The sequence below is a fragment of the Ovis aries genome, chromosome 12 (assembly GCF_016772045.2).
Source record: "Ovis aries strain OAR_USU_Benz2616 breed Rambouillet chromosome 12, ARS-UI_Ramb_v3.0, whole genome shotgun sequence".
In the NCBI taxonomy this organism is placed as follows: Eukaryota; Metazoa; Chordata; class Mammalia; order Artiodactyla; family Bovidae; genus Ovis; species Ovis aries.
Window position 1 is genome coordinate 70,647,330 of NC_056065.1, and position 24,436 is coordinate 70,671,765.

The following is a 24,436-nucleotide window of genomic DNA, read 5'->3' on the forward strand; positions in this document are numbered from 1 at the left end:
TCCACGTTGCTGGAAATGGCATTGTTTCATCCTTTTTAATGGATGAGCCGTGTTCCACTGTGCGCGTGTGCCTCGTCTTCCCTGTGCATTCACCTGTTGGTAGACTCAGGTTGCTTCCATGTCTTGGCTGTTACAAACAGCGCTGCAGTGAGTACTAGGCTCCATGTTATCTTTTCGAATCAGAGTTTTCCAGATGCGGGCCCAGGAGTAGGATTGAAGGATCGTATAGAATTCTGTTTTTAGTTTTCTGAGGACCCTCCGTAGTGTTCTCCATGGTGGCTGTACCAGTTTACATTCCTACCAGTAGTATGCTGCTAAGTCGCTTCAGTCGCGTCCAACTCTGTGCGAACCCATAGACGGCAGCCCACCAGGCTCTGCCGTTCCTGGGATTCTCCAGGCAATTGCCATTGCCTTCTCCAATGCATGAAAGTGAAAAAAGAAAGTGAAGTCGCTCAGTTGTGTCTGACTCTTAGCGACCCCATGGAGTGCAGCCTACCAGGCTCCTCCGTCCATGGGATTTTCCAGGCAAGAGTACTGGAGTGGGGTGCCATTGCCCATAGGCCCTCCCTTTTCTCCACACCCTCTCCAGCATTTATTATTTGTAGACCTCTTACAATGATGGTCATTCTGTACAGGTGAGAGGTGATTATGTTGTTGTGGTTTGATCTGTGTTACTCTAATATCTCCTGAAGAAAGAAATGGCACCCCACTCCAGTATTCTTGCTTGGAAAATTCCATGGACAGAGGAGCCTGGTAGGCTACAGTCCATGGGGTTGCAAAGAGTCAGACACGACTGAGCGACTTCACTTCACTTCACTCTAATAGTTAGCGATATTGAACATCTTTTCATGTGTCTTCTGGCCATCTGTATGTCTTCTTTGGAAAAATGTCTGTTTAGGTCTTTTGCCCATTTTTTGATTGGGTTTTTTTTTTTATTATTAAACTATATGAGCTATTTGTATGTTTTGGAAATTAATCCCTTGTCAGTCTTGTAGTTTGGAAATATTTTCTCCTAGACCATGAAATTGTCTTTTCGTTTTTAAGCTTTTAAGTTTAATTCAGTCCCAATTGTTTACTTTTGTTTTTATTTTCATTACTTTAGAAGGTGGATTTAAAAAAATATTGCTGCGATTTATGTCAAAGAGCGTTCTGCCTATGTTTTCCTCTGGAAGTTTCATAGTATTTGGTCTTACATTTAGATCTTTTATCCATTTTGAGTTTATTTTCGTGTATGTTGTTAGAGAATGTTCTAATTTTATTCTTTCACACGTAGCTGTCCCATTTTCCCAACACTGCTTACTGAAGAGGCTTTCTTTTTTCTTTTGTATACTCTTGCCTCCTTTGTCATGGATTAATTAGCCACGAGTGTGTGGGTTTATTTCTGGGCTTGATATTCTGTTCTTCTGACCTGTGTTTCTGTATTTATGCCCATATCATACTGTTTTGATTACCTTGTAGCGTAGTCTCAAGTTGCTAGGAAAGGTAGAAAAAGGGAGGAGAAGGGGACGACAGAGGATGAGATGGTTGGATGACATCACCGACTCGATGGTCATGAGTCTGAGTAAACTCCAGGAGTTGGTGATGGACAGGGAGGCCTGGCGTGCTACAGTCCATGGGGTCACAAAGAGTCAGACACTACTGAGCGACTGAACTGAACTGAACTGAACTGATGGTCTCAAGTCCGGGGGTGTGACTCCTTCAGCTCTGTTCTTCTTTCTTAAGATTGTTTTGACTGTTCAGGGTGTTGTGTGTGTCCATACAAATTGAAAATGTTTTGTTCTGTTTCAGTGAAAAATGCCACTGGGCTCTTCCTCTTCTTTATAGTCATTCGTGCGATTGGATTAGGGCCCATCCTTATGACCTTCTTTAACTGCCTTAGCTCCTTGACTGCCCTGCTCCAAACACTGTCACCCTGTCTTAAGTCTTCACCTTAGGGCTTTTGGGGAGGGGATGACCTCAGGACACATGCAGTCATTCACCATTTAGTTACAGAAGGCCTGCCGTATTCCAGGCGTCGCATGAAGGGCTAGGGGTGCAGTGTGGACAAGAATGGCCCCATATCCACCCACGTGGAGCTCACAGCCTGGGGGATAAAAAGACATGTAGACAGTGACATTGCAGAGTGATAACAAGGGCCATAGGGTGTCCTGGGAGCACTGGGAAACGGGTGCCAATCAAGTTATGGGGTCGAGGGGGCTTCCTTGAGAAACATGCCTTTCTAAACTGAAACCTGAAGGATGAATTAGGAGGCAGCCATTGGGAGAACAGTGCTTCAGGCCAGGCTTGGGGTGAGAGGGGCTTCAGGGCAGAGGAGGGCACACTGATTCGGCTGCTCAGGGGTGGGCAGCGCCCATGCTGGCTTGAAAGTGTCTCCTGGGGGAGTCTCCTCCAGCTCGGGTCCCCATCCTGGCAGAGCAGGAGTGTGGTGTATGTTGACGGGTGCCAGGTGTTGGGCTTTGGGGTGGGGGGGTTGGGTGTGCAGACAGCCTTGCCTCTGGGGTGAAGCAGGTCAAGGGCCTGGAGACGTCCTCTGGGTCATGTGTGTGTTGTTGTTGCTCAGCCCTGGACAGTGAGTCGGCCTCCAGCAGCATCCGTTTCAGCAAGGCCTGCCTGAAGAACGTCTTCTCAGTCCTGCTCATCTTCATTTACCTGCTGCTCATGGCCGTGGCTGTCTTCCTGGTCTACCAGACCATCACGGACTTCCGCGAGAAGCTCAAGCACCCTGTCATGTCGGTGTCTTACAAGGAGGTGGATCGCTACGACGCCCCAGGTAGCGCCTGCCCCGGGACAGGCATCGGGTCCCAGGCAGTGACTTCTAAATACCCCCCAAGCCTCTGTTGCATTCCTGGCACGGTGCCAGCCACCATGGGAAGGGCAGGGGAGTCTGAGACAGTCTGGGTGTGGGTTGCCCCACCCCATGAGCTGCTGTTGGTACCCATCCAGAGGGTCGTGTGCCGAGGAGCAACGCAGACCAAGCCTGGAGTGCTGGCTGCAGGGCTGGAGTGGGCACCGAAGACTTCATTCACAGCAGGATTTGAGCTGGGCTTTGGCAGATGGAAGAGTTTCTCTGGGAGGCGGGTCCATAGGAGCAGAGATGAACTTAGGGAGACAGGGCTTCTCTGGGAAGATGAGTCTAGTCTGGCTGGAGCTGGGCCTCAGTGACCAGGGGAAGTGGGAGTTCCGGGAGGCAGGGGAGGCGCGGCCATCCAGAGGTGGCTGGGGCCTGCCGGGAGAGGGGACCCCCGGGCCACATCACCCACTGGGAGCCATCTCTACCGAAGAGGGGACTGTCCGCTCCAGGGTGGTGGCGCTGGTGCTGGGTTCTGGTAGCGTGGTGTGAACGGTGGAGGGGGCCGTGGCGTGAGGTCTGGGGGCTCGGGCTCTGCCCGCCCAGCCTGTGCCTCCGTCACTCTGCCCATGGGACACCCCCGAGTGACCCTCAGGACGGACTGTTCACAGTGCAGAGCCGGAGTCTCGAGTCCCCTCTCCCGGGGGCTTCTTGACAACATGTGCCGGTCCTAGCCTCTTCGCCCGCTTCGTGATTGTCCCTCCTCTCTCTGTCCGCTGTGGTCTTTCTCTCTGTGGGTTTTACTCTGTATCTGGTCCCTTTGTCTCTCTGACATTGCCGGTGTCCAGGGTCCATGTGCAGCTCTCAGTGTGGTTAGAACAACTGCCATCCTTGCAGCTTGGAGTGCGGCGCCTTGGCTGGGGAAGGGGAGGGACTTTGGAGATGTGACTTGCACACGTGGAGCTCCCAGTCGGAGCAGGAGATGAGAGACGGGAGACCTGGGGAGTCCCACCACCGAGGGCCGCCCGGTGAGCCTGCAGGCAGGCAGCGGTCCTGGGGGCCTGGCCTCCTGGCTTGGGGGACCTCCTGGGAGCACGTGGAGCAGGGCTCTGAATGGGGTGGGTGTTGCTATAGGCACCGGGCTGACTGCATCCCCACCCAGGAGAGGGGCTAACTGAGAAGGCCCTGGCTGCCTCCATGAGAGCGGGGCTTTCTGAGGGCAGGGCATGGGGCTCCCCACCCTCTGTAAACAGCCCTTTTTTTCTTCCTCCTCTGCAGTCACCCCGGGAGTCCTGGGCTTAGGTGATTGATGAGTGTGAAAAAATACGCATGACATGCGTGTGTTCACTTCTCCCTGTCCCGCCTCCAGGCATCGCCCTGTACCCCGGTCAGGCCCAGCTGCTCAGCTGTAAGCACTATTACGAGGTCATCCCGCCTCTGAGGAGCCCCGGGCAGCCCGGAGACGTGAACTGCACCACCCAGAGGATCAACTACACGGACCCCTTCTCCAATCAGACCCTGGTAACGCTCGTCTCCTGGGCAGTGCGTACCCCGAGGGTCCCCATCTTCTTTCTGCCAGCTAGCCTCCCTTGCCCTTGGTGTGGGCCCTCACCCACAGCAAACATGAGGCTGTCCTCTGGGGTCTGGCCGTGGCTGGCTCGCCTGCATCCAGGGCGGCAGTGGGGCCTCATCCTTCTCTGAGGGACCCTCTGCGGTTCCCTCAGTGTGGATGGAAGGAGGCAGGGCTGCAGAGTGGAGCTGGTGTGATGTCGCCAGGCGGGCCCCATTTCCGAGTGCTCAACAGAACTGCCAGGATCGTTTCTGATAATACAGATTCCAGGTTCCACTTGGGCCCACTGGAATTGTGGTTCCTGGGGTCGGGGCCTGGGAATCCGTGTTCTGGAGTAACGGGGCCCCCTGTGAGAAGGAGCGCTGGTCCGGGAACAAGGACCCTGGCCCGGCCGTCACGGAGGCTCAGCTCAGCAGGATAGTGGATGACAAGGGTACTGGAGGCAAGGAAGGAATTCTGTGTATATTTACATCCTCTCCTTTGCATCCCGTATCCTTGTTTCCAAAAGGACAGGGCTACGTTAAGTTTTCCAGCTCGAAACAAGGAAGGAAAGGGTTTCTAGGCAGAGGAACTCTGCACCAAAACATAAAGGGAGTTAGCAGCATGCTTGTTTGTTCCTCTGAGCAAAATTTCACAGGTGGGTGTCTCTGGAGAGCCAGGGGCCCCCAAAGGGTAGCAGATGGCGAAGCTGTGGACAGAAGGACCGGCTGGATGAGGCAGCTTGCGTGTCGAATACGGAGCAGGACGTGCCCCTTGGGTAATACAAAGGCCCCAGGTGGACCTTGAGATGAAAGAATTCCTCTGAGACTTTTTGTTAATATGTATTCTAGACCTCCTCCTGAAATCCTGCTGAAATAATTCCCATTCCTGCACATGATAGAGTAAGGTACAATATTGATAATAAGAACGGATAGGAGGACTAGAGATTTTGAGGAACTGGTGTAAGGTATAAACAGCCCGTTGGATCAGATCTATGGAGCGGGGCCAGGGAAAGCCCATGCCTGAAAGCAGGGGCCACGGAGTCCCTGTTGTCGTGGTGAAGGCTTTCCTCCCACTCCCAGCTCTCTTTCATCACGAAGAGCCAGGCTGCCCATTGGGCAAGTTGGGATCCTGGCTCTGGGCCCGGCGGCCCGGCTTGCAGCCTTCGCAGGGCTTCTGGGGACAGTGTTTGCTCTGGGCGAAGGCCCCGGGGCCCTTCTCTGCATAAGCTCGGGGTGGGGGTTCCTGCCTGGGCACTGGGTTAGCAGAGAGAAACAGTAGAACTCGAGACGGGATGTCCGCGGCAGGAGGAGGAGAGTGCTGGGATAAAGGACTCTTTATGGGAGATAAGGACGTGGAGCACCTGGCCCGCCGGCCTGCACAGCCCACTGCCTCGGGGTGTCCTCCCCATGAGCCCCAGGCTGGGGCCAGCCTGCAAGAGCCCCACCTTAGGAGGAAGCCCACACCCCAGACCCATGCTAGTCAGCCCGACCCTACACTCAGAATGGAGAATTCAGGGTCGCCAGGAGACCAACAGCAGAAAAGGCTGGAGAGGAACTGACAGAATTGACTCCAGGAAATGGGAGCTAATTTAAATGAAAAGAACTGTAAGAAATTTGAACGAGGAGCTGGATAGTACAGTGCAGACACCATCCGGATGCCGCTCTGTCTTAGTTCCCTGGGTACCAGCCTGTGCCCACTTAGATGGCGCTGTGGATACTGGCTCCCTGGCCTGCCTTCCTCTTGGCTCCCCTCTGAGTGGGACGCTTACCAGGAGTCATCGTGGCCCACACCCATCCAGGCCGGTTGGATTTATTGTAATAGTCAGAGTTTAACTGAATATCATAGAAATTCATGAAATGAGGGCTCAAAAGGAGAGTTGTTTCTGTGCAGATGGAAGCTGACTACAGTTACTGCCTCCAGCCCCAGGTGGCTCCTTGCCATCCACAGCCGTGGACTAGAGAGGAGGCACCTGATCCCCGGGCCCCGCATCCCTCCCTGCACCAGGCAGAGCGGTGAAGGAGCGGAGGCCGCGGTGGAGCTCCCCCGAGAGGCACGGCCACCTGCCGAGGCCCAGTGACGCCCCTGGGGTGGGACCTGTGAGGTGTGTCCTACCTTGGCCCTGGGAGGAGACCCCTGCGTCCTGGGTTGCCCGGGCCTGGTCCACTGGGGAGCCCGCGTCGGTGGGTGGGCGCGTGTGCCCGGCTCCCCAGGCTGGCACTCTGGGCTCTCTGTCTCTGCAGAAATCCGCCCTGATTGTGCGGGGGCCGCGGGAGGTGCAGAAGCGGGAGCTGGTCTTCCTCCAGTTCCGCCTGAACCAGAGCAGCGAGGACTTCAGCGCCATCGATTACCTGCTCTTCTCGTCCTTCCAGGAGTTCCTGCACAGGTGCCCTTCAGAGCCCGCTTGACCCCCAGGATCTCACTCTAGCCGTGTGCATCCCTGGGCTGGGGGTGGGGGGCAGGTGCAGGGAATTGGGACGCTAGGCGGCCGCCGGGCAGACGGAGGGCCCCCTGAGAAAGTCCGGGGAGCCTGGGAGGGTGTTCTGACCCCACATGCAGAGCTGGATGCGCCCCGGAGGGTGGGCACTTGGGTCCCCCACTCCCTGACGGCGCTGCAGAGGATAGGCTGGAGCTGCCCGGTTTCTGTAAGGCCCCAGGCGGCCAGCCTCCGCCTGGGGCTGCGTTTCCCCCGTGTCCAGGGACGGGGGGCTGGCCCTAAGGGAGGGCCCAGTGCCCCCCTGCCACCCATTTCTAGCGAGAGGGTGAAAGTTCTTGTACATCTTGGGACACCCCTGTTGCGCCATCTCTGGGGCCCAGAGTGGTTGTGGGTGGCGGGAGCGTGTCCTGCAGGGGGTCCTGAGGGGCTGGTGACTTGGGTCCTCCAGGTGCGGCGGCTCCGTTTCAAGGAGCCGTGGCCAAAGGGAGGCTGCCCCTCCACCCCCGGGCTGACGTGGCCATGAGCTGCCTCTGCTGGTCACACTGTGGCCCTTTTCTGGGGCTCAGGGCCTCTTCTGCCCCTTCTAGCTGGAGCTCCCCTCCTTTCCCTGCAGACATGGGCTGCGTCCCCTCCTTGCCCAGCGCCTCCCTGTACCCCTCTGAGCGTTCTCAGCGCTGCGCAGCGGTTTCCTCTTGGCCCTGGGCGCTCTGTGACCCTTGGGTGGGCGCTGCAGATGCCTCCTCTGGCTGAGAGCTCCCAAGGGAACCCTCCTCCCCTCTCCGGGCCTTTAGGGAGGCTAATGGCCAGGGAGGGCACCTCAGGGCTGCTGAAGCTGAGTTCTCCAGGGTGCTGGGGGGCCCAGCCCAGTCTGCAGGCCTCTTTGCTGGGAGCAGGTGGTGGAGAAGACAGGGAGAGGGGTGGGGTAGGGGGCTTCTGCTGGGAGCTCCAGAGACCATGCTTCAGCCTTGAGGCAGGCGGCAGCTTCCCCTCCAGCCGTGAGGAAGGAGGGGGTGGGCCGCGTCCTGCCAGTACCAGCAGAGGAGCTGGCTGCCGGTAGGGGCTGGAGTTTGTCTGGCTAAGTTGGAGCCCTGCCTGATTAACGCGGACCTTCCTTCTCTGCTCTCCAAGCCCAGACAGGGCCGGCTTCATGCAGGCCTGCGAGAGTGCCTATTCCAGCTGGAAGTTCTCCGGGGGCTTCCGCACCTGGGTTAAGATGTCCCTGGTGGAGACCAAGGAGGAGAACGGGCGGGAGGCGGTGGAGTTCCGGCAGGAGGTAGGTGGCGCTGGGCTCACCTTGCGCCGTCCCTGGGTCCACCCTTGAGTCCTGCGTGCAGGGAAGCCTCTCGGAGGGGTCAGCTTCACCCCGGGGTCTTAAGGGTGAGTGGATGTTCGATAGGAAGTGAGTGGGCCCGCCGCCGGGGGATTCGCTGCGTGTTTCTTCTGCAGGCCCAGCCTGTCCCAGACCCTTTGCTTTTGTCCCAGTGGCTCCCAGAGCGCACACGGTGGAGCATTTCACAGAGCAGTGCCTGGTCCAGCTGGATCTGAGCTGGTTTGTAGCTCTGCTCCACTCCCTCCCACATAGCTGGCAGCTGCATTTGAAAAAAAAAAAAGACTTCGCAGGGCAGAGGTCAGATGCAGGGAGGGGCTCTGAAGTGTTAGGTGCGTGGTGACCCATTGGGACACAGGAGGAAAATTTCTTTTTATATTTTTAAAATCTCATTCTAATCTGTTCGGTTTAAAAAAAAAAATCTCATTCTTTTTGTCTGAGTGTTTTAAAACACAGGTACCGTTATGATAGTGATAGTGATGTCACTTGTAAGAGTGATAAATGTGTTGGGTACATGCTCAGAACGCTTTGCTAATGGGAAGGAAATGTGATAGGAAAGCTTTCAGCCCTCTGACCTGCAGCCAGAAAGCATGCCATGATCCAGGCAGGAGAGTGAGAGGCTCTTGGGAAAAGGCGTGGAGCTGGGGTGGAGGGAGGGGACCCTGGGGTTGCCTCGGCTTCAGCCCCTGCGGGGGCTCAGTCCTCCCGCTGGCATGCACGCCCAGGGCCCGACCACCCCGTGTGTTGTGTGTCGGTGGTTGGGGGTCTGCAGGGGCGTGGAGAAGGCTCTGTTCTCGCATCCTCTGCTCCCCCATGGAGGAGTTCCATTTGGGCTGGGCTCCGAGGGGCAGCGTTAGGAAGGGGCCAGGTTGAAGTAGGAGGACCCACTCCAGCTGACGGACGGGCCAACGGAAGCCAGGCACTCAGGGCCTCTCTGGGTCTGCCCCTGCCCGCACCACGGTCCTAGGACTTCTCCAGGTGGGAGGCCTTTGGGAAAGGCTTGAAGCCAGTTTCCTTTAAGAGACAGGATTCTTTTTTTTTTTTCCTGCCATAGGTGGTGATGACCCCCTGGCAGTAGGTCCTTAAAATATTTCTCTTTTGCAAGATGGTTGTCATCGCCTAGATTTTTACACCACACTTTTCTGCCAAGAACTCTACAAGTTCTTTCTTATCTGGCCCCCAAATCAGCTGAGAAAGGAGACTCGGCGTGTCCACCTTACGGTTAGATCTTCACAGGCTTCCCTGGCTCCCCTGGGAGCTCCAGCTGTGATCTGAAACCATGGGGCCAGCCCCCTCACCCCGAGAGCCTGTGCGCTATGGAAGGCGCGTGTGCCTTTCAGCATTGTCTGTATGGGAAGTCTTTGGCAAGGGATGTGAACACTCCTTGGAACAAAAATGTTTTAAAAATTATTTTCTTAATGTTTTTATATCATGTTGTAAAGTTCAAAATGCTTTTCCTGTGTGTTTTACGAGAGCCTTGCTACAGCTCAGTGAGATGGGCGTTTTGTCCTGTTAATGATTGCAGAGGAGAGCTGACTCATTTGAAAAGATCCTGATGCTGGGAAAGATTGAAGGCGGGAGGAGAAGGGAATAGCAGAGGATGAGATAGTTGGGTAGCATCACCGACTCAGTGGACATGAGTTTGAGTAAACTCCAGGAGTTGGTGATGGACAGGGAAGCCTGGCGTGTTGCAGTCCATGGGGTCGCAAAGAGTCAGATACGACTGAGCGACTGAACTGAACTGAACTGATGAGTGCAAAGGAGAGGCTCAGAGCAGATGATGGCCCATCCAGGCTTCTGCCCCTGGGACCTGTCTGCTCTCCATCTCACCTCCCAGCCTCTGCAGTTGCTGTAACCAGGCCTCACCAAGCACGCCTGCTAACTGTTTACAGGGAGTGCTCAGCTGGGCCAGTCTGTGAGGCTGCACTTTGTCCTGCAAGACTGGAAGGGTTGTAACACTCAGCTCTTCAGGTCAAGTATTTTGAAATGTGAGATTTTTATGTTGTGAGTTGAGTCTTACACAGTACTTTGAAAATGATTTAATCAGGAGTAGAGATATCTGGCTTTTCAGGAGGCGCTAGTGGTCAAGAAACCCGCCTGCCAGTGCCAGAGACGTAAGAGACACAGGTTTGATCCCTGGGTGGGGAAGATCCCCTAGAGGAGAGCATGGCAACCCACTCCAGTATTCTTGCCTGGAGAATCCCATGGACAGAGGAGCCTGGGTGGGCTATGGTCCCTGGGGTCACAGAATCGGGCACGATGGAAGTGACTTAGCATGCACAGGTATCTAGTGACAGATTTCAGTGACAGTCCAAAACACCCACTGTATACTTCAGATCCTATGGGAACCAAGCTGAAGCCTGGGCTCTGGGACCAGTCTCAGGACATGGTGTAGAGGAGGTTTTTGTCTCTCAAAAGATGGAGCGAGGGGAGCCGGGGTGTCAGACCCCCTAAACTGCCCTTACCTTCCCTGGAGCCCCGGCCAGGGCGGCACACAGGTGCTAACACTGCTTTCTCTCCTCTGTACCTAGACCAGTGTGGTTAACTACATTGACCAGAGACCCGTGGCCGAGAAAAGCGCTCAGTTGTTTTTTGTGGTCTTTGAATGGAAAGATCCTTTCATCCAGAAAGTCCAGGATGTGAGTATCGCCTAAGGTCTTGACCGTGAGCTTCCTACCTGAGCTGTTTAGGCTCATCCTCGCGGGCTGCCCTCATCTCCTTCCATAGCGCTGATCTGCTGCTTGTATTTGTGACATGCACGTTCTCTTTCATTTGTGTTTAATTTCGTCTTCAGCGCTGGACCGTCTTCCCTGTGAACACGGGGGCTTCGTCTTTGTTCACTGTTAAAAGTGTGCGGCACGGTGCTTAGTCTGGAGTAGCCACTCTGCAGTGGTGATGAGTGACTGGAGTAGAAAGCATGAAGTTAATCGTCTAGTCACTGCTGCTGGAAGCCGTTGTTGTTTGTTTTATTGCTCTGTAGAATAAGAATCTTTTATTTGTCATCAGTCAAAGTAGAAAGGTACTCCTCAGGGGACTTCCCTGGCAGTCCAGTGTGGTTAAGACTCCATGCTTCCAATGCAGGGGGTGACGGTTTGATCCCTTGTTGGGGAACTACTATCCCACCTGCCCTGTGGCGTGGGGCCAGAAAGAAAAAAGAAATTAAACTAATCAGAAATTAAAGAGAGCATCAATTAATGTCAGATTCTAGACTCACCGTCTCAGAAGGGGAGGAGTAATGGGACAGCTTTGCCAGAACATTCCTGAGACACCATCCCCCAGAGCTAGTCCTGTATCTGATAAGCAGTTTTTGTTTCAAGATCATCATAAAGTATCTTGATGCGGTTGTGGGCTGGGGGAAGACATCGCAGAGCTGAGGCTCAAACCCGGAGGGTCTCTGACGTGGTGCGTGATCCCACCACGCTGTTAGTTGTGGGCCTGGCTGGGCCATGCACACATTAAGTGTGTGCGGACCCCCTGAATAAAAGACGCTGCATAGAAGAATGAATAAAGCCCTGAGCTCAAGGTCCCTTGACTTAAGTTATCCGTCAGGTCCACAGGCATCCTGAATGGTGGTGGTGGAGTAACCCCTTTCATAGATGAGCCCGAGGTCCCCCTGCTGAACTGGGACTTAGAAGTGCTATGTGTTGACCAAACGGGGAACTCAGACGTACAAGCCGTGACCTCGGCCTTGAAGGAGTTTCAGTGGGTCAGAGGACCACCTAAGCCATAAAGGAAGTAATTGCAGACCGCGAGGAACTGCCAGGGCAGACTGTGGGAGAAGTCTCTCTGCTCACATTGAGAGGGTTAGGCTTAGTGGTCATCGGGAGCTGTGAAGGGCCTGAAAGCATCAGTGACTCGGGGAAGCGGCCAGGGCAGGTGAGTCGGGGGGTCCTGGCCTGCAGGCCATCAGTGTTGTTTGGAAGCAAGGTCGCATTGTGAATTAGGCCAGAAATTTAAAACTCAGCACTGATTATCTTATTTGTGCAGAGCTTTTTTGAAAAATTTTTCTTTTTCTTTCAGGGTCACTTTATTATCAAGAGGGGCTAGTATTTTTCTCCTCAAACTGGAGCTGTGAACAAAGTATAGAGTTATGGCAATTTAATAATTTCTTGGCTGCACCAAGTGGCATGCCGAATCTGTTTCCTGACCAGAGATCGAACCCGTGCACCCTGCTGTGGAAGCACGGAGTCCTAACCACTGGACAGCCAGGAAGTCCCAAGTTATGGCAGTCTTAAAAACCGGTTGTTTTTCTCGTTGTGCCAGTAATCTGGGGGGCTCTTTGACAGTAACACTGAGAATCAAAAATGGAAGCCAACTGAGAAACTTGTGTTTGTTTCCATTTCACAGATAATCACCGCCAATCCTTGGAACACAATTGCTCTTCTCTGTGGGGCCTTCTTGGCATTATTTAAAGCTGCAGAATTTGCCAAACTGAGTGTGAAATGGATGATCAAAATTCGGAGACGATACCTTAAGAAAAGAGGTCAGGCAACAAACCACATAAGCTGAAGTTGCCGATGTTCTTCGCAGAAACTGCCCGAGTTGATGGAAGTTCTCATCACTTCCCCTTTGGTAAACCAGGCTGCCAACGATCCAGTCCTCACTTGAAGAAAATGGGCTTTGCCAGGGGCTAGCCTGTCACACTGCAGCTTCTAACCTGGCCCCCCAGCGAGACTGTCTTAGAGCCCAGTGGAACAGATCCAGTGGATGACCTAAACGCTATTTAAGTATTTAAATTATTAATGAACATTTTGTGACATATGACATGAATATGTCAAATGGAAGATGGACTCAGATAGAATCCAGTTTTCTGAAAGTTTGTGGAAGCCGTCTTCCTTCTTCCTTGGTTTGGTGTATAGTTAAGGTCCAACAGGATGATTAAGGTTCTGATCGTAGGTTTTCTCCTTGAGATTTTTTTTAAATGAACAGAAAAGTGTGTGACTTTCTTCTGCCCCACTGGTGACTCTCCGGCGGTGATCACAGTGTGGAACCAACCAGTGTGCTATTCATGAGAAACACAAAACCCCTCATATCTCTGGTGCCATGTGCAAGTCTCTGACACACTCACTCATGTGTTAAATATTAAATGAGACTGTTTTTTAAAACTACTGTGGAAACTATAGTAATTAGATCACTTGGACTGAGCAGCCACCTACCTACCTGTCTGGCTAGAATACTGACTGATGCATGTATGAGTTTGGCGTGATTAACATGCAGAAGCGCTAGGACATGTGTGCAGAGTAGGTCCCTCCTCAGTGATTTGATGATTTCATTAACAAGTGAGTAAAAGTTAGGTTGATACCGAAGGAATCAGTGAGCCAGTGTGTGCATCTGCTCCATCAGTAGGCACTGGTATGCTTTTATCCCGTGACCTCCAAATAAAAGGGGGGGGGGGTGAGCCTGGACTCCCACAGTACATCACAAGCACGTGCAGGGAAGGGCAGGGTGGGCAGGAAGTGGTGGTGAAGCTCTGTGAATAAGCTGTGTTAACTCTTCTGTCCTGCAGCCCACCCATCTGAGAAAGGCACCCTCAGCATGGACCCTCAGAGCTTTCAGCCTAGCCTGAAAGGAGTACCGTCTGGGTATTTTTCACATGATAGCCATTGACTGATTTAAGGTTTTGGAAATTATTTTTGGGAGTTCTAAACTGTTTACATGACCTTTGCATCCAGAGAGGACTTGGGTAGTATTTCAATTTTGTGGGTAGCACTTCTTCAATTTCATAATTTGGTTTTAGGTAATTCAAAGAGAAAAACTCCAATGTATGAGGGGGCCAATTTTAATCTCATGTCTAACTTAGCAAGAAACTGGTTTTTGGTTGAATTATTAAAAGTGAACTTGTGTAAGGAAATATTCTGTGCTATTTTTCTGTGGCACTGAAGCAGGCATACCAACTTTAACCAAGGTCTTGTAACACTTTTCTGTAAGGCAAATACAAAGCCTGGCATAGAAGCTTACATTAACAACAGTATTGAAAAACAAGTGTGTGTATTTTTAAAGTATTTCTAAAGTTGACACACCATTTTCATACTAAGTATCTCACAAAATTGGCTCCAATGAACATACTGAAACTGCACTTCCTGTTATTTTAGGAAGTTGAGAGACCTCTTGAATATGCTTTAGAGTGAGTACCTAGGTCAGAAGTGAGCGTTTCTAGCTCTTTTAACAGCTGTTAACTGCAGCCTGTCAAAACCTGCTCTAGCTGCTCTTAGTAAAGGATATATGCTTAGACCGGCAAAATAAGACATTAAGACCCAGCCTTCTCTTCTAGGGGGGCTGGGTTTGCCTTTTGTGGTGTTCAGTAGTAGGATGGATCCCTTTTCTTCTGCGTGTGCTGCCCCCAGCTGTCAGTAATCCTAGCGGGCCTTGGGTTAGCGTGGAGCATTGGGCAAGAACACTGGGTCTGGATGGTTGTGGTAAGGCTGCCCCTTGGAAACAGTGTAAAATATGAGCCAATTCCCGAAAGGAAGTTTCTCCTGGGGCCACAGTGAGTGGAATGAGCTGCCTTCGCAGTGACCTAGAAGAAATGTGCTAGAATTTCTGCTCGAGTTTTTTATGGTTGTGAAAGAGCAGAAGCAGGTATCAGTAGTTGAAAGCCTGGTAAGTTTCTGATTCTGCCACAATCTCCCTGCCCCCCATAAAAAACAGTGCCATTACTTACAGATTTTGAGATTTTGCTCCTGGGTCTGTTTTAGTTAACACTGTCTATGTATGTATACACATTTAAGGTAAGTTAAACCCATCCTGTGAACATAAAGGGACATGAAGGAAGATGGAGAGGTATCCTCAAATTTAGAATTTTATGTACAAATTCTATAAAATAGAAGACTTTGGGAAATGGCTGGAACACTCGTCTCCAGCACACAGTCTTTCTGTTCTTTAACTGGCATACAACCTGCAGTTTGCCTTACAAGTTTTCTGTGTATACATGTATGTACACATATATGAGTGAATGGAGGGGGCGGGCTTCTGGATGTCTCAACTCAGTGCTGAAAAAAGCAAAGGTGACGTAAGGCAAAATACAAACATAGACTTTATTAAATGCTGCTCAATCCCCCAATAAAGATCTTTCATTACAAAACAGTTTTCCACACAACTGCAAGTTAAGAGATTGGAATGGTACTCTGATAATAAAATGTGAGAAATACTTGACCAAGTAAAAACATACATGACTTCCTACAGGCCGCCTTTTCAGAACCCTACAGAGGAAGCCTACTGCGTTTCCTTTAAGTAAAGCCAGGCAGTGACAATGCGCGCTCTGCACCACCACACCGTGGGACTCAAAGCCTCCGTCCCTGTCAGGAGGAGCCGGAGAAGGGCAGGCTGTGAGGACTGGGAAGGCCCTGCCTTCAGCCTTTGGGAGGAAGAGGAGGAATGAACGGAGAGGCAGGCTGTGTTCACCATGCTGCCTCCACTAGTCTGTGCTCATCACCCTGGGGAGTTGCAGATGAAGGGGGAGATGCATAAGGACTGATCTGAAATCTGGTTTACTTTCCCAGCTTTTATTTATAATTTGTGCTTTTTAAAGCCTGGAATTAAGTTTTTGCTCAAATTCCAGAGTACAGTAATATATCAAAAGGAAGGCTTAGGGCAAGTAGTTCCCTCCATCATACTTCTGGAAGAGATGAAGGGAAGGATAAGAATTACACCTTAGTTTTAGTTTAGGAAATAGTCTTTTTTCCTAGGATGTAACTAAGGTCTGCAGCGATGTGAAAAGCACATTATCAAAGGGAAAAATATACAGAGCAGACTACTACGCCTATGTGCAACACAACCAAAACCAGGATTCAAGCCATGATTCCTACCAATCCCGTAATTATTTCACTCATCACATTGATGAGAAAGTTCATTCATTTCTGTGAAACTTCAGAAGTGACACAAATCAATGATTAGACAAGGGTTACAATATACTGTGGCCATGATACAGCATAGGGCTATGTTTAGTCCATATATTTTTTCATTTACAGTTGCCAGAAAAAAAATTGGCCTTTTAATTATACTGATGAGGTTTGTTTCATAATTTTTACATATTTCAAAAAAGTGTACAAAACTGCCTAGCCAACAGAGGTGGCAGGCTTTTTTTTTATCCATCATTTGTATTGCTGAGAATACTGTGCATGTTGTAAGCACTGTTCTGCTTTTCTAGAGCTTTCTTTAGCTTTAGCTCCTCCAATTTTTTCCATAATTCTTCTCGTTCCAATTCCTTCTTTTTCTCCCTTTAAACAAAGCAAGAATTTTGTAGTTAGAAATTTATTTCATAGCTTGAAGAAACATGCTGTTTGGCAGTTTGCTGGAAAACAGACTTGCTGACTCACATTTCACTTAAACCCCCCCACCTAAAGCATTTGAGAGTCAGGTCTACCTAGGGCACTGCGTTATTTGCCATTACTCTCCTCAGCGAAATTAACCATGTCCGTGCGTCTCCTGCACCAACTGAAATGTATTGCCATCGCCACGGCCACTGTAAGTGCTTCATGGCTGACAAACCACTCAACGTGGACTCAGTCATGTAAACCCCATGCAGTGGCTGTAGTCGTCACGATCGCTCTTTTGCCACGAGTCGGTCTGGGGTCGTTTCCTGGTGGATCTGCATCCTTCCGCATCCCATCTCTAAGCTACCGACCAGTCTGTGTCTTACTATCTCTTGTCTCTTGCATGTCAGATGGAAACTTTTAAAGTGTGAATAATCTCTTAACCCCACAAAACTCAAAACATGTTGCTTCAATTATTAATACTTAATTTCAGTTCTAAAGAGAACATTTTTGAATAATGTGGACACTACTATTCTGAAGGGCTATATAAATGTGTGAAAAACCCACAGGTTTACAGTTCCACAGTTACATATGCTTTAAGGGGACAAAAGTGCTGATTCACGCAGATAGTGAGATACAGGATCAGTCTTAGTTATGTGAAATATGCATTTTTCAATGTAAGTTTCATATGATCCTAGTCACCTCTTCCTTGTTCCTATTGCTTCCAGAGCTCTTAACTACCTACTTTGTTTTCCTGCCTGAAAGGTGCTATTTAAAATAAATAATGCATTGAGTTAGTTATTGATGGACTAGGATGACTTTGAAGAAGAGAGATCCTTTCCCTACTTGACACCAGAAAACCAGGACTAAGAACTTAAAGTAGATCAGTTTTTCCAAACATAATAGGTGATACAATTATTAGAAATAAGTGGGCTCAGGTACATCAGTTATTGTCCACCTTAAGTTTAAATATTGTGCAAGGAACAGTTAAAGAATAAGCTCACTATGGAAGCCCATGTGGACAAAATCAATTCTCATAAATGTAAAAATAAAACTGATTAAAATAGTATTTAAAATTTAATATAAAATGTATTTCACAATGTAGATATTACCAAGACTGATGAAGTCTAAGGCTCACAATGAGATCAGAATTTATGATCCACATTAAAATCATAATCTAACCATTAGGAGTTTACCTGCATATGACTTTAAAGTATTTATTATTGTTGTTATTGTTTAATCTCTGAGTCCAACTTTGCAACGCCCTGGACTGCCAGGCTCCTCTGTTCACACGCACTGGCAGGCGGAATCTTTCCCCTGAGCCACCGGGGAAGCCCATCAAGTGTTCATTATGCTAAGCCGCTTCAGTCGTGTCTGACTCTGTGACCCTATGAACTGTAGTCCACCAGGCTCCTCTGTCCATGGGATTCTCTCCAGGCAAGAATACTGGAATGGGTTGCCATTTCCTCCTCCAAGGGATCTTCCTGACCCAGGGCTTGAACCCGTGTCTCTTGCGTCTCCTGCATTGGTGGGCAGGTTCTAAACCATAACACCACCTGAGATGTTCAAATTGTAATGGCGATGTAATTGGCTTTTTAAACATAATTTTAACTTAGAATACCTTATTGGACTGAATCACATTCAAGTAATCTAAAATGTACAGTTAACTTTGTAATTAAAAATGTCAAATACCTTTGTCTTTCAGCTTTGTATGAGCTAGTAAGGTCATCGAAAAGCTTGCCGTTCATCTCCATGAGGGTTTTCAGCACATTGTACACCAGTGCTACAATGGTCCTAAAAGGAAATAAGCCAGTACTGGGTTACTGATGCTACTAACAGATGGGAAATGTATCACTATCATCTCTGAAATGGGTTTGACACTGACTGACTCAGTCAATCCACTAGTGAGGATAAACTGAAGCTCAAGAAGTTCAGTAATTTGTTGAAGGTCACCCAGCCAGTGGTAGCAGAGATAGTCTATCTGATTACAAAACTCATGTCCTTCCCACTGTGTCATGCTTGAGTTAAACCCTAAAAATGTTATGGCCAGCTTCCTGTCTGCTCTAGAGTCTGATTTGATGATTTAGTCACCAGGTCGTGTCCGACTCTTGCGACCCCATGGACTGTAGCCTGCTAGGCTCCTCTATCCATGGGATTCTCCAGGGAAGAGTACTGGAGTGGGTTGCCCTTCTCCAGAGGATCTTCCCAACCAGGAATCGAACGCAGGTCTCCTGCACTATAGGCAGATTCTTTACCAACTGAGCTATGAGGGAACACAGGGACTACTCTAGAGTCTACTACCACAAATCCTGAATAACAGCATTAAAAGCAGCTGGAAAAGATGCAATTACTATGACTTGTAAGAAGAAAAGTAGACAACAGGATAAGGATGTTACAGAATTTAGAACATACGCAATCTAAACATCACTGACGTGACCCTGAGCACTGACGCTTCTCCCTGGGCTAAGCCAGCTGAGATGTGAGCCTGGATACTGGCAGAATGTCCTATCAGACAGTCCTTAGATTTGCAATTCTAAACAAAAATTAAGAACATGCAGGAGTTCAGAGTTTTTAAAGATAAGCCACCCCATTCATTTGGCCCTGCAATAAACCTTTCTCTGCTACAAACAAACAAACATACAGACCCACATATATGTACAACGTCATAAAACTCACTGCACAATAGAACCATGTGATGTTAACCTTGGGAGTTCCAAATCTGTATAGGTTTCCTATGTATGGGTTATGAGATCAAATGACAAAGACGTTAGAAAAACAAAAATGACACAATCAACATAAAAGACACTTACGGATTCCAGTGTTCTTTGGAGATTTTGTACAAACTGCCAAACATAATCGGCAGAATTTTATCAATATTCTCCTCAATCAAACTAAGAATATATTCATTGTTCCAGAAGTACAGTGCCCTTTCTGCAACCTAAAAAAGACATTCAGAAACATCAAAACTAAGAAAAGTAATAGTGTAAAATAAAAATGGCTTCACTGAAAACACCATACCTGAAAATGAGAACTGGATACACACTTGGATATCTGCTTAAAAAGGGGCTCTTCAATTTTTTTGAATTGTGTTGGTTCAATGACATCTAAGATTTCTTCAATTTCTCCTAAAAACATCACCTAGGTTAAAAAAATTTTCTTTTAAGAAACATAATATGACAAATTATATGATGTTAATATAGAAAACACAAATGAGAAGGTTAACAGTGGACGAAAAATACCTTGACAGTATATGCAACTTACCATAATGGACAGCTCTTCCACCAAGTTTCTCTAAACCCCACAGAACAGTGCCTGCTTGGTAGGTAGTGGTGGTGATACCCGCAACCCAAGGAAGCACAGGGTATAGCCCTCAGATTGAGAAGTTCTAATAAAATGCACTGTTTTTGTTAAACAAAACTCACCTCTTTCTGACTGCATGTTTTTGGCCAAAATTTCAGCAATCCTCTGATCACCTTCAAAAAAGGGAAAAATTTGGCATGAATTAAGCAATGAAGCTGGCTAACCTCAGGAAATTTTAAGTAACTGTGATAATATCAATATTCATTCTGAAGTAGCAGAGTATTATTCAGTACCTCTGCATCTCCCCTCACTCTGCTCAGCTTTATTTAGGCTTTTACCCTTTCAACAGATGCCTGCTGAGTGCCTCTGTACCAGATACTGCTCTAGATCAGGGACACACTGATGGACAAGACCAAGATGGTCCCTGATTTTCATGAAGCAGGAAGACTGACATAGTTAGCAATTAAACTTATAAATAATTTTAAGAGTAGTAAGGGCTACTTCCTACTAAGTATGAGCTAATGACTTGGTGGGGTGAGGAAGGGAGGTTATTTTATGGAAAAATTAAGGAACAGATAATTCCTATTTTTCAAACCATCATGAAGCATCCCCCAAAAGCCAGAAAGCTTCCAAATTTGTTTCATGGCTAGCACAGTTTTGATAAGCCAAATACAGTGAGACAAGAAGTCATGAATTCAAGTAAACACAGTTGTAAAAATCTGTATTAAACTGAATGTAACAGTATATAGGAAAAGGAGTATGTACTGTCACCCTGCTATACGCAGAGTACATCATGGGAAATGCTGGGCTGGAGGAAGCACAAGCTGGAATCAAGATTGCCGGGAGAACTATCAGTAATCTCAGATATGCAGATGACAAATCCCATGGACGGAGGAGCCTGGTGGGCTACAGCCCACGCGGTCACAAAGAGTCGGACACGACTGAGTGACTTAACTTACCACCCTTATGGCAGAAAGTGAAGAAGAACTAAAGAGCCCCTCGATGAAAGTGAAAGAGGAGAGTGAAAAAGTTGGCTTAAAGCTCAACATTCAGAAAACTAAGATCATGGCATCCAGTCGCATCACTTCATGGCAAATAGATGGGTAAACAGTGGAAACTGTGGCTGACTTTATTTTGGGGGGACTCCAAAATCACTGCAGCTGGTGATTGCAGCTATGAAATTAAAAGACGCTTACTCCTTGGAAGGAAAGTTATGACCAACCTAGACAGCATATTAAAAAGTAGAGACATTAATTTGTCAACAAAGGTCCGTCTAGTCAAGGCTATGGTTTTTCCAGTAGTCATGTACGGATGTGAGAGTTGGTCTATAAAAAATTGATGCTTTTGAACTGTGGTGTTGGAGAAGACTCTTGAGAGTACCTTGGACTGCAAGGAGATCCAACCAGTCCATCCTAAAGGAGATCAGTCCTGGGCGTTCATTGGAAGGACTAATATTGAAGGTGAAACTCCAATATTTTGGCCACCTGATGTGAAGAGCTGACTCATTTGAAAAGACCCTGATGCTGGGAAAGATTGAGGGCAGGAGGAGAAGGGGACGACAGAGGATGAGATGGTTGGATGGCATCACCGACTCAATGGCCATGAGTTTGGGTAGACTCCAGGAGTTGGTGATGGACAGGGAGGCCTGGCGTGCTGCTGTTCATGGGGTTGCAAAGAGTCAGACATGACTCAGTGACTGAACAGTATATTAACAGAATAATACTATCTACCCCATAAGTTATTCCAGAAATTCCAGAATGATTCAACTCATTATAGGTTAAAAGGGGTGAAAAAAACCTCAAAAACTATATGATCATCTCAAAAGATTTTGAACAGTTGTTTGATTGACTATATATTTTGATAACAATTTTGTAAGTCTGAACTAAGAATTTATCAGAAACCATCAGTAATCAACTTACATACTGATTCCTGGAAATAGGCAGTAAAACATTGGGGTGCTTTGGTAGAGGTAAATCTTTGACAGCCTTTTAAGTAAGTTTATAGTTATTGGTCTCATCCAATAATGAACACTCATTCAAATTAAAACTGGGGAAGAACACTGTTCTGGAGCCGATCTAGTAAGAAGAATTTGATAAATAATGCTGGAAAGGAATACCAGAATTATACTTACTTGCCTAAGTGTATATATAAATATTAAAAGAACTGAAAAAGTACTAAAATGAGTAGGAAAATTCAGTATGTGGTTAGATAAAAGATAAATATATAAAAATCAATACCTTTTAAAACAAAATATCAGTTATAATAATCAGATAATAATTAAAACAAGGTATTACCAAGGAAACTGACAGAAAAGATATGACATAGAGGAGTGTCTAAACAGACTCAAGTATATACAAGACTTAATATATGACAAAGGTGGCATTTCAGTTCTGGAAAACAGCTAAATTAGTCAGTGAATTGGTGGTAACTTGAACCAGTTAGAAAAAAAAAAATGTCGCTCCTGTGGGAGGCAGATGCCTGAAAGAATCTCCTATGGTCCTGATTTCCTGAACTCATCTTCTTGTGTAGTTGAGCCCTTCCCTTAAGTGTGCACTGGCCTGGGGACTTGCTTCTGACCAACAGAATGTGGCAAAAGGGACAGAATGTCATTTCGATGGGAAAGTTAGAAAAGATGTGACTTCCACCTTATGAACAGATTCTCCTGGGCCTTCTTGTCTTGCAAACTTTGATAGAGCAAGTTGCTATGCTGGAGAGGCCCATCATGCTAAGTTGCTTCAGTCATGTCTGACTCTGTGTGACCCCATGGACGGTAGCCAGCCAGGCTCCTCTGTCCACAGGATTCTCCAGGCAAGGATACTGGAGTGGGTTGTGCTGCCCTTCTCCAGGGGATCTTCCCAACCCATAAATCAAACCCATGTCTCTTACATTGGTTGCACTGGCAGGCAGGTTCTTTACCACTAATGCCACCTGGGAAGCCAGACAGGCCCAAGTACCAAGGAACGGAGGGTGGCTGCTCGCCAACTCCCAGTTAGGAGAAGCAGTCCAACAGTATGTGAAGAACTGGATGCTACCACCAACCATCACGTGAACTCAGAAGCAGCTCCTCCCTCATCTGAGATTTTACCCGGCCAACACCTTGACTGCAGTCTTATGAGAGACCCTGAGGCAGAGGACCCAGCTAAGTTGTGCCTGGATTCCTGACTCGCAGAAACTATCCAATAATAAATGCTTGTTGTTTCAAGCCACTAAACTTCATGACAATCTGTTACACAGCAATAGAAAATGAATACAATTTCTTACCCTTGTCACATGAAAATTTCAGTTTCCAATAGTGTGGTGGGTTGAATGGTGGCCTGCAATCAGATATGTTCATGTCCTAATTTCTATGAAATCTATGAATGTGACTTATTTGGAAAATGGGTCTTTACAGATATAATTAAGTTAAGGATCTCAAGGTGAAATCATTCCAGGTTATCTGGATGGGCCCTAAATCCAAAATGACAAGTATCCTTATAAGAGATAACGTTGGAGGAGAGACAGAAGAACGGGCAGCAATGTGATATTGGAGAGATGCAGCCACAAACCAGGAATGCCTGGAGACACCAGAAACTGGAAGAGGCAAGGAACCGAACCACCCTTAAAGCGCCTGGCAGCCCTGCTGACACCTTGATTTTGGACTCTGGCCTTCAGAACTGTGAGAGAACACATTTCTGTCATTTTAAACCACCGAGACAGTGGTAATTTGTCATGGCAGCCCTAGAAAAACACTATAGATGGAATAGTTTTTACATGTAAAAACTAAATCCGTTAAATAACTAGAACATAATACTAGAGAGTGTTTTTATAATCTCAAAAGGCAGAAGGATTTTACTTAGCATGACACCAAAGCCAGAAGCTATAACGATGAATAAATTTCCCAACATTAAAAATTTTCTTTAGTTCTTTAAAAAAGCAAATATTAAGAACAGTATATTCAAGTTAAAAGGAAAACTCCAAATGGTTAAAAAAAAATACTTGCAAAACACAATAGGCAAAGGCTTAAAAGTAGGGAAAGGACACAGAAATATAAATGACCAATAACTTTATAAGAGTATGGCTGTGATAATTTTTAAAATCCAATTAAAATATTTCATGCTTATTGGACTAGCAAAAATTTAAAACAGTATTCAGTACCGGCTGATGTGGGGAAACAGGCACTATCACACACTGTACTCTGACCCAGAAACAGGTTTTAATTTCAATAACTTGGTTTATTAAAAATGTTACATACAGTAAACCTTATCTTTTTTTGGTGTGCAGTTCTGAGGATAATTTAATACACACATTAAGATTTTTTTTGTAAGCCAACACTACAGACAGGACAAAGAATAATTTCAACACACTAAAACATCTCCATACCCAGCAACATGTTAATAGCAACAAAAACGCCAATAACTCAAGTGTCCATGAATTGAGGATGAATTAAATATGTCAATCCATACAATGGAATTTGATGCTACCAACGAAAATATGAAGCAGACTAATATGGCAAGATATCCATGTTATACTGAGAGGTGAAAAAACCCAGTCAGCATTTCCCACTGTTTTAACTACACACAAACATACATGCAGAAAAAATTTATAGCAATGTATTCACCAATTTGTATGGTTATCTTTAGGGGAATTTCAAGGAATTCCTTCACCTTATGCTTTACGGTTTTGTCTTATGTGAATCAAATTAACACATTATTTTGATAAATGGATATAACAATAAAGTCATTTCCATTCTGGAAAATAAAATAATTTCAATACAAGATCTAGGAACACGAAGAATGTAACAAAC

General features: G+C 47.5%; 2 protein-coding genes across 4 annotated transcripts in view; one reads left to right on the forward strand and one right to left on the reverse strand.

The window, feature by feature from the left end:
• The window catches only part of PACC1 (proton activated chloride channel 1), a 32,799-nt gene extending 18,847 nt beyond the window's left edge, over window positions 1-13,952 (forward strand). The window contains exons 3-8 of one of the 2 annotated variants that reach the window (XM_027956305.3): window positions 2,561-2,770; window positions 4,158-4,309; window positions 6,581-6,723; window positions 7,903-8,047; window positions 10,633-10,740; window positions 12,449-13,952. In XM_027956305.3, the coding sequence (XP_027812106.1) occupies window positions 2,561-2,770; window positions 4,158-4,309; window positions 6,581-6,723; window positions 7,903-8,047; window positions 10,633-10,740; window positions 12,449-12,610 (920 nt within the window). In that variant the 3' untranslated portion in view covers window positions 12,611-13,952. Of the gene's footprint in view, window positions 1-2,560; window positions 2,771-4,157; window positions 4,310-6,580; window positions 6,724-7,902; window positions 8,048-10,632; window positions 10,745-12,448 lie in introns of those variants that run through there. The other variant, XM_042229232.1, reaches the window with a different exon arrangement.
• A 1,159-nt stretch (window positions 13,953-15,111) lies between these two features.
• Window positions 15,112-24,436, reverse strand: part of PPP2R5A (protein phosphatase 2 regulatory subunit B'alpha) — a 68,610-nt gene continuing 59,285 nt past the window's right edge. For both annotated transcript variants that reach the window (XM_004013902.6, XM_042229230.2), the window contains 5 exons: window positions 19,776-19,826; window positions 19,372-19,491; window positions 19,164-19,291; window positions 18,046-18,147; window positions 15,112-16,317 (listed from right to left, as the gene is read on the reverse strand). In XM_004013902.6, the coding sequence (XP_004013951.1) occupies window positions 16,185-16,317; window positions 18,046-18,147; window positions 19,164-19,291; window positions 19,372-19,491; window positions 19,776-19,826 (534 nt within the window). In that variant the 3' untranslated portion in view covers window positions 15,112-16,184. The remainder of the gene's footprint in view (window positions 16,318-18,045; window positions 18,148-19,163; window positions 19,292-19,371; window positions 19,492-19,775; window positions 19,827-24,436) is intronic.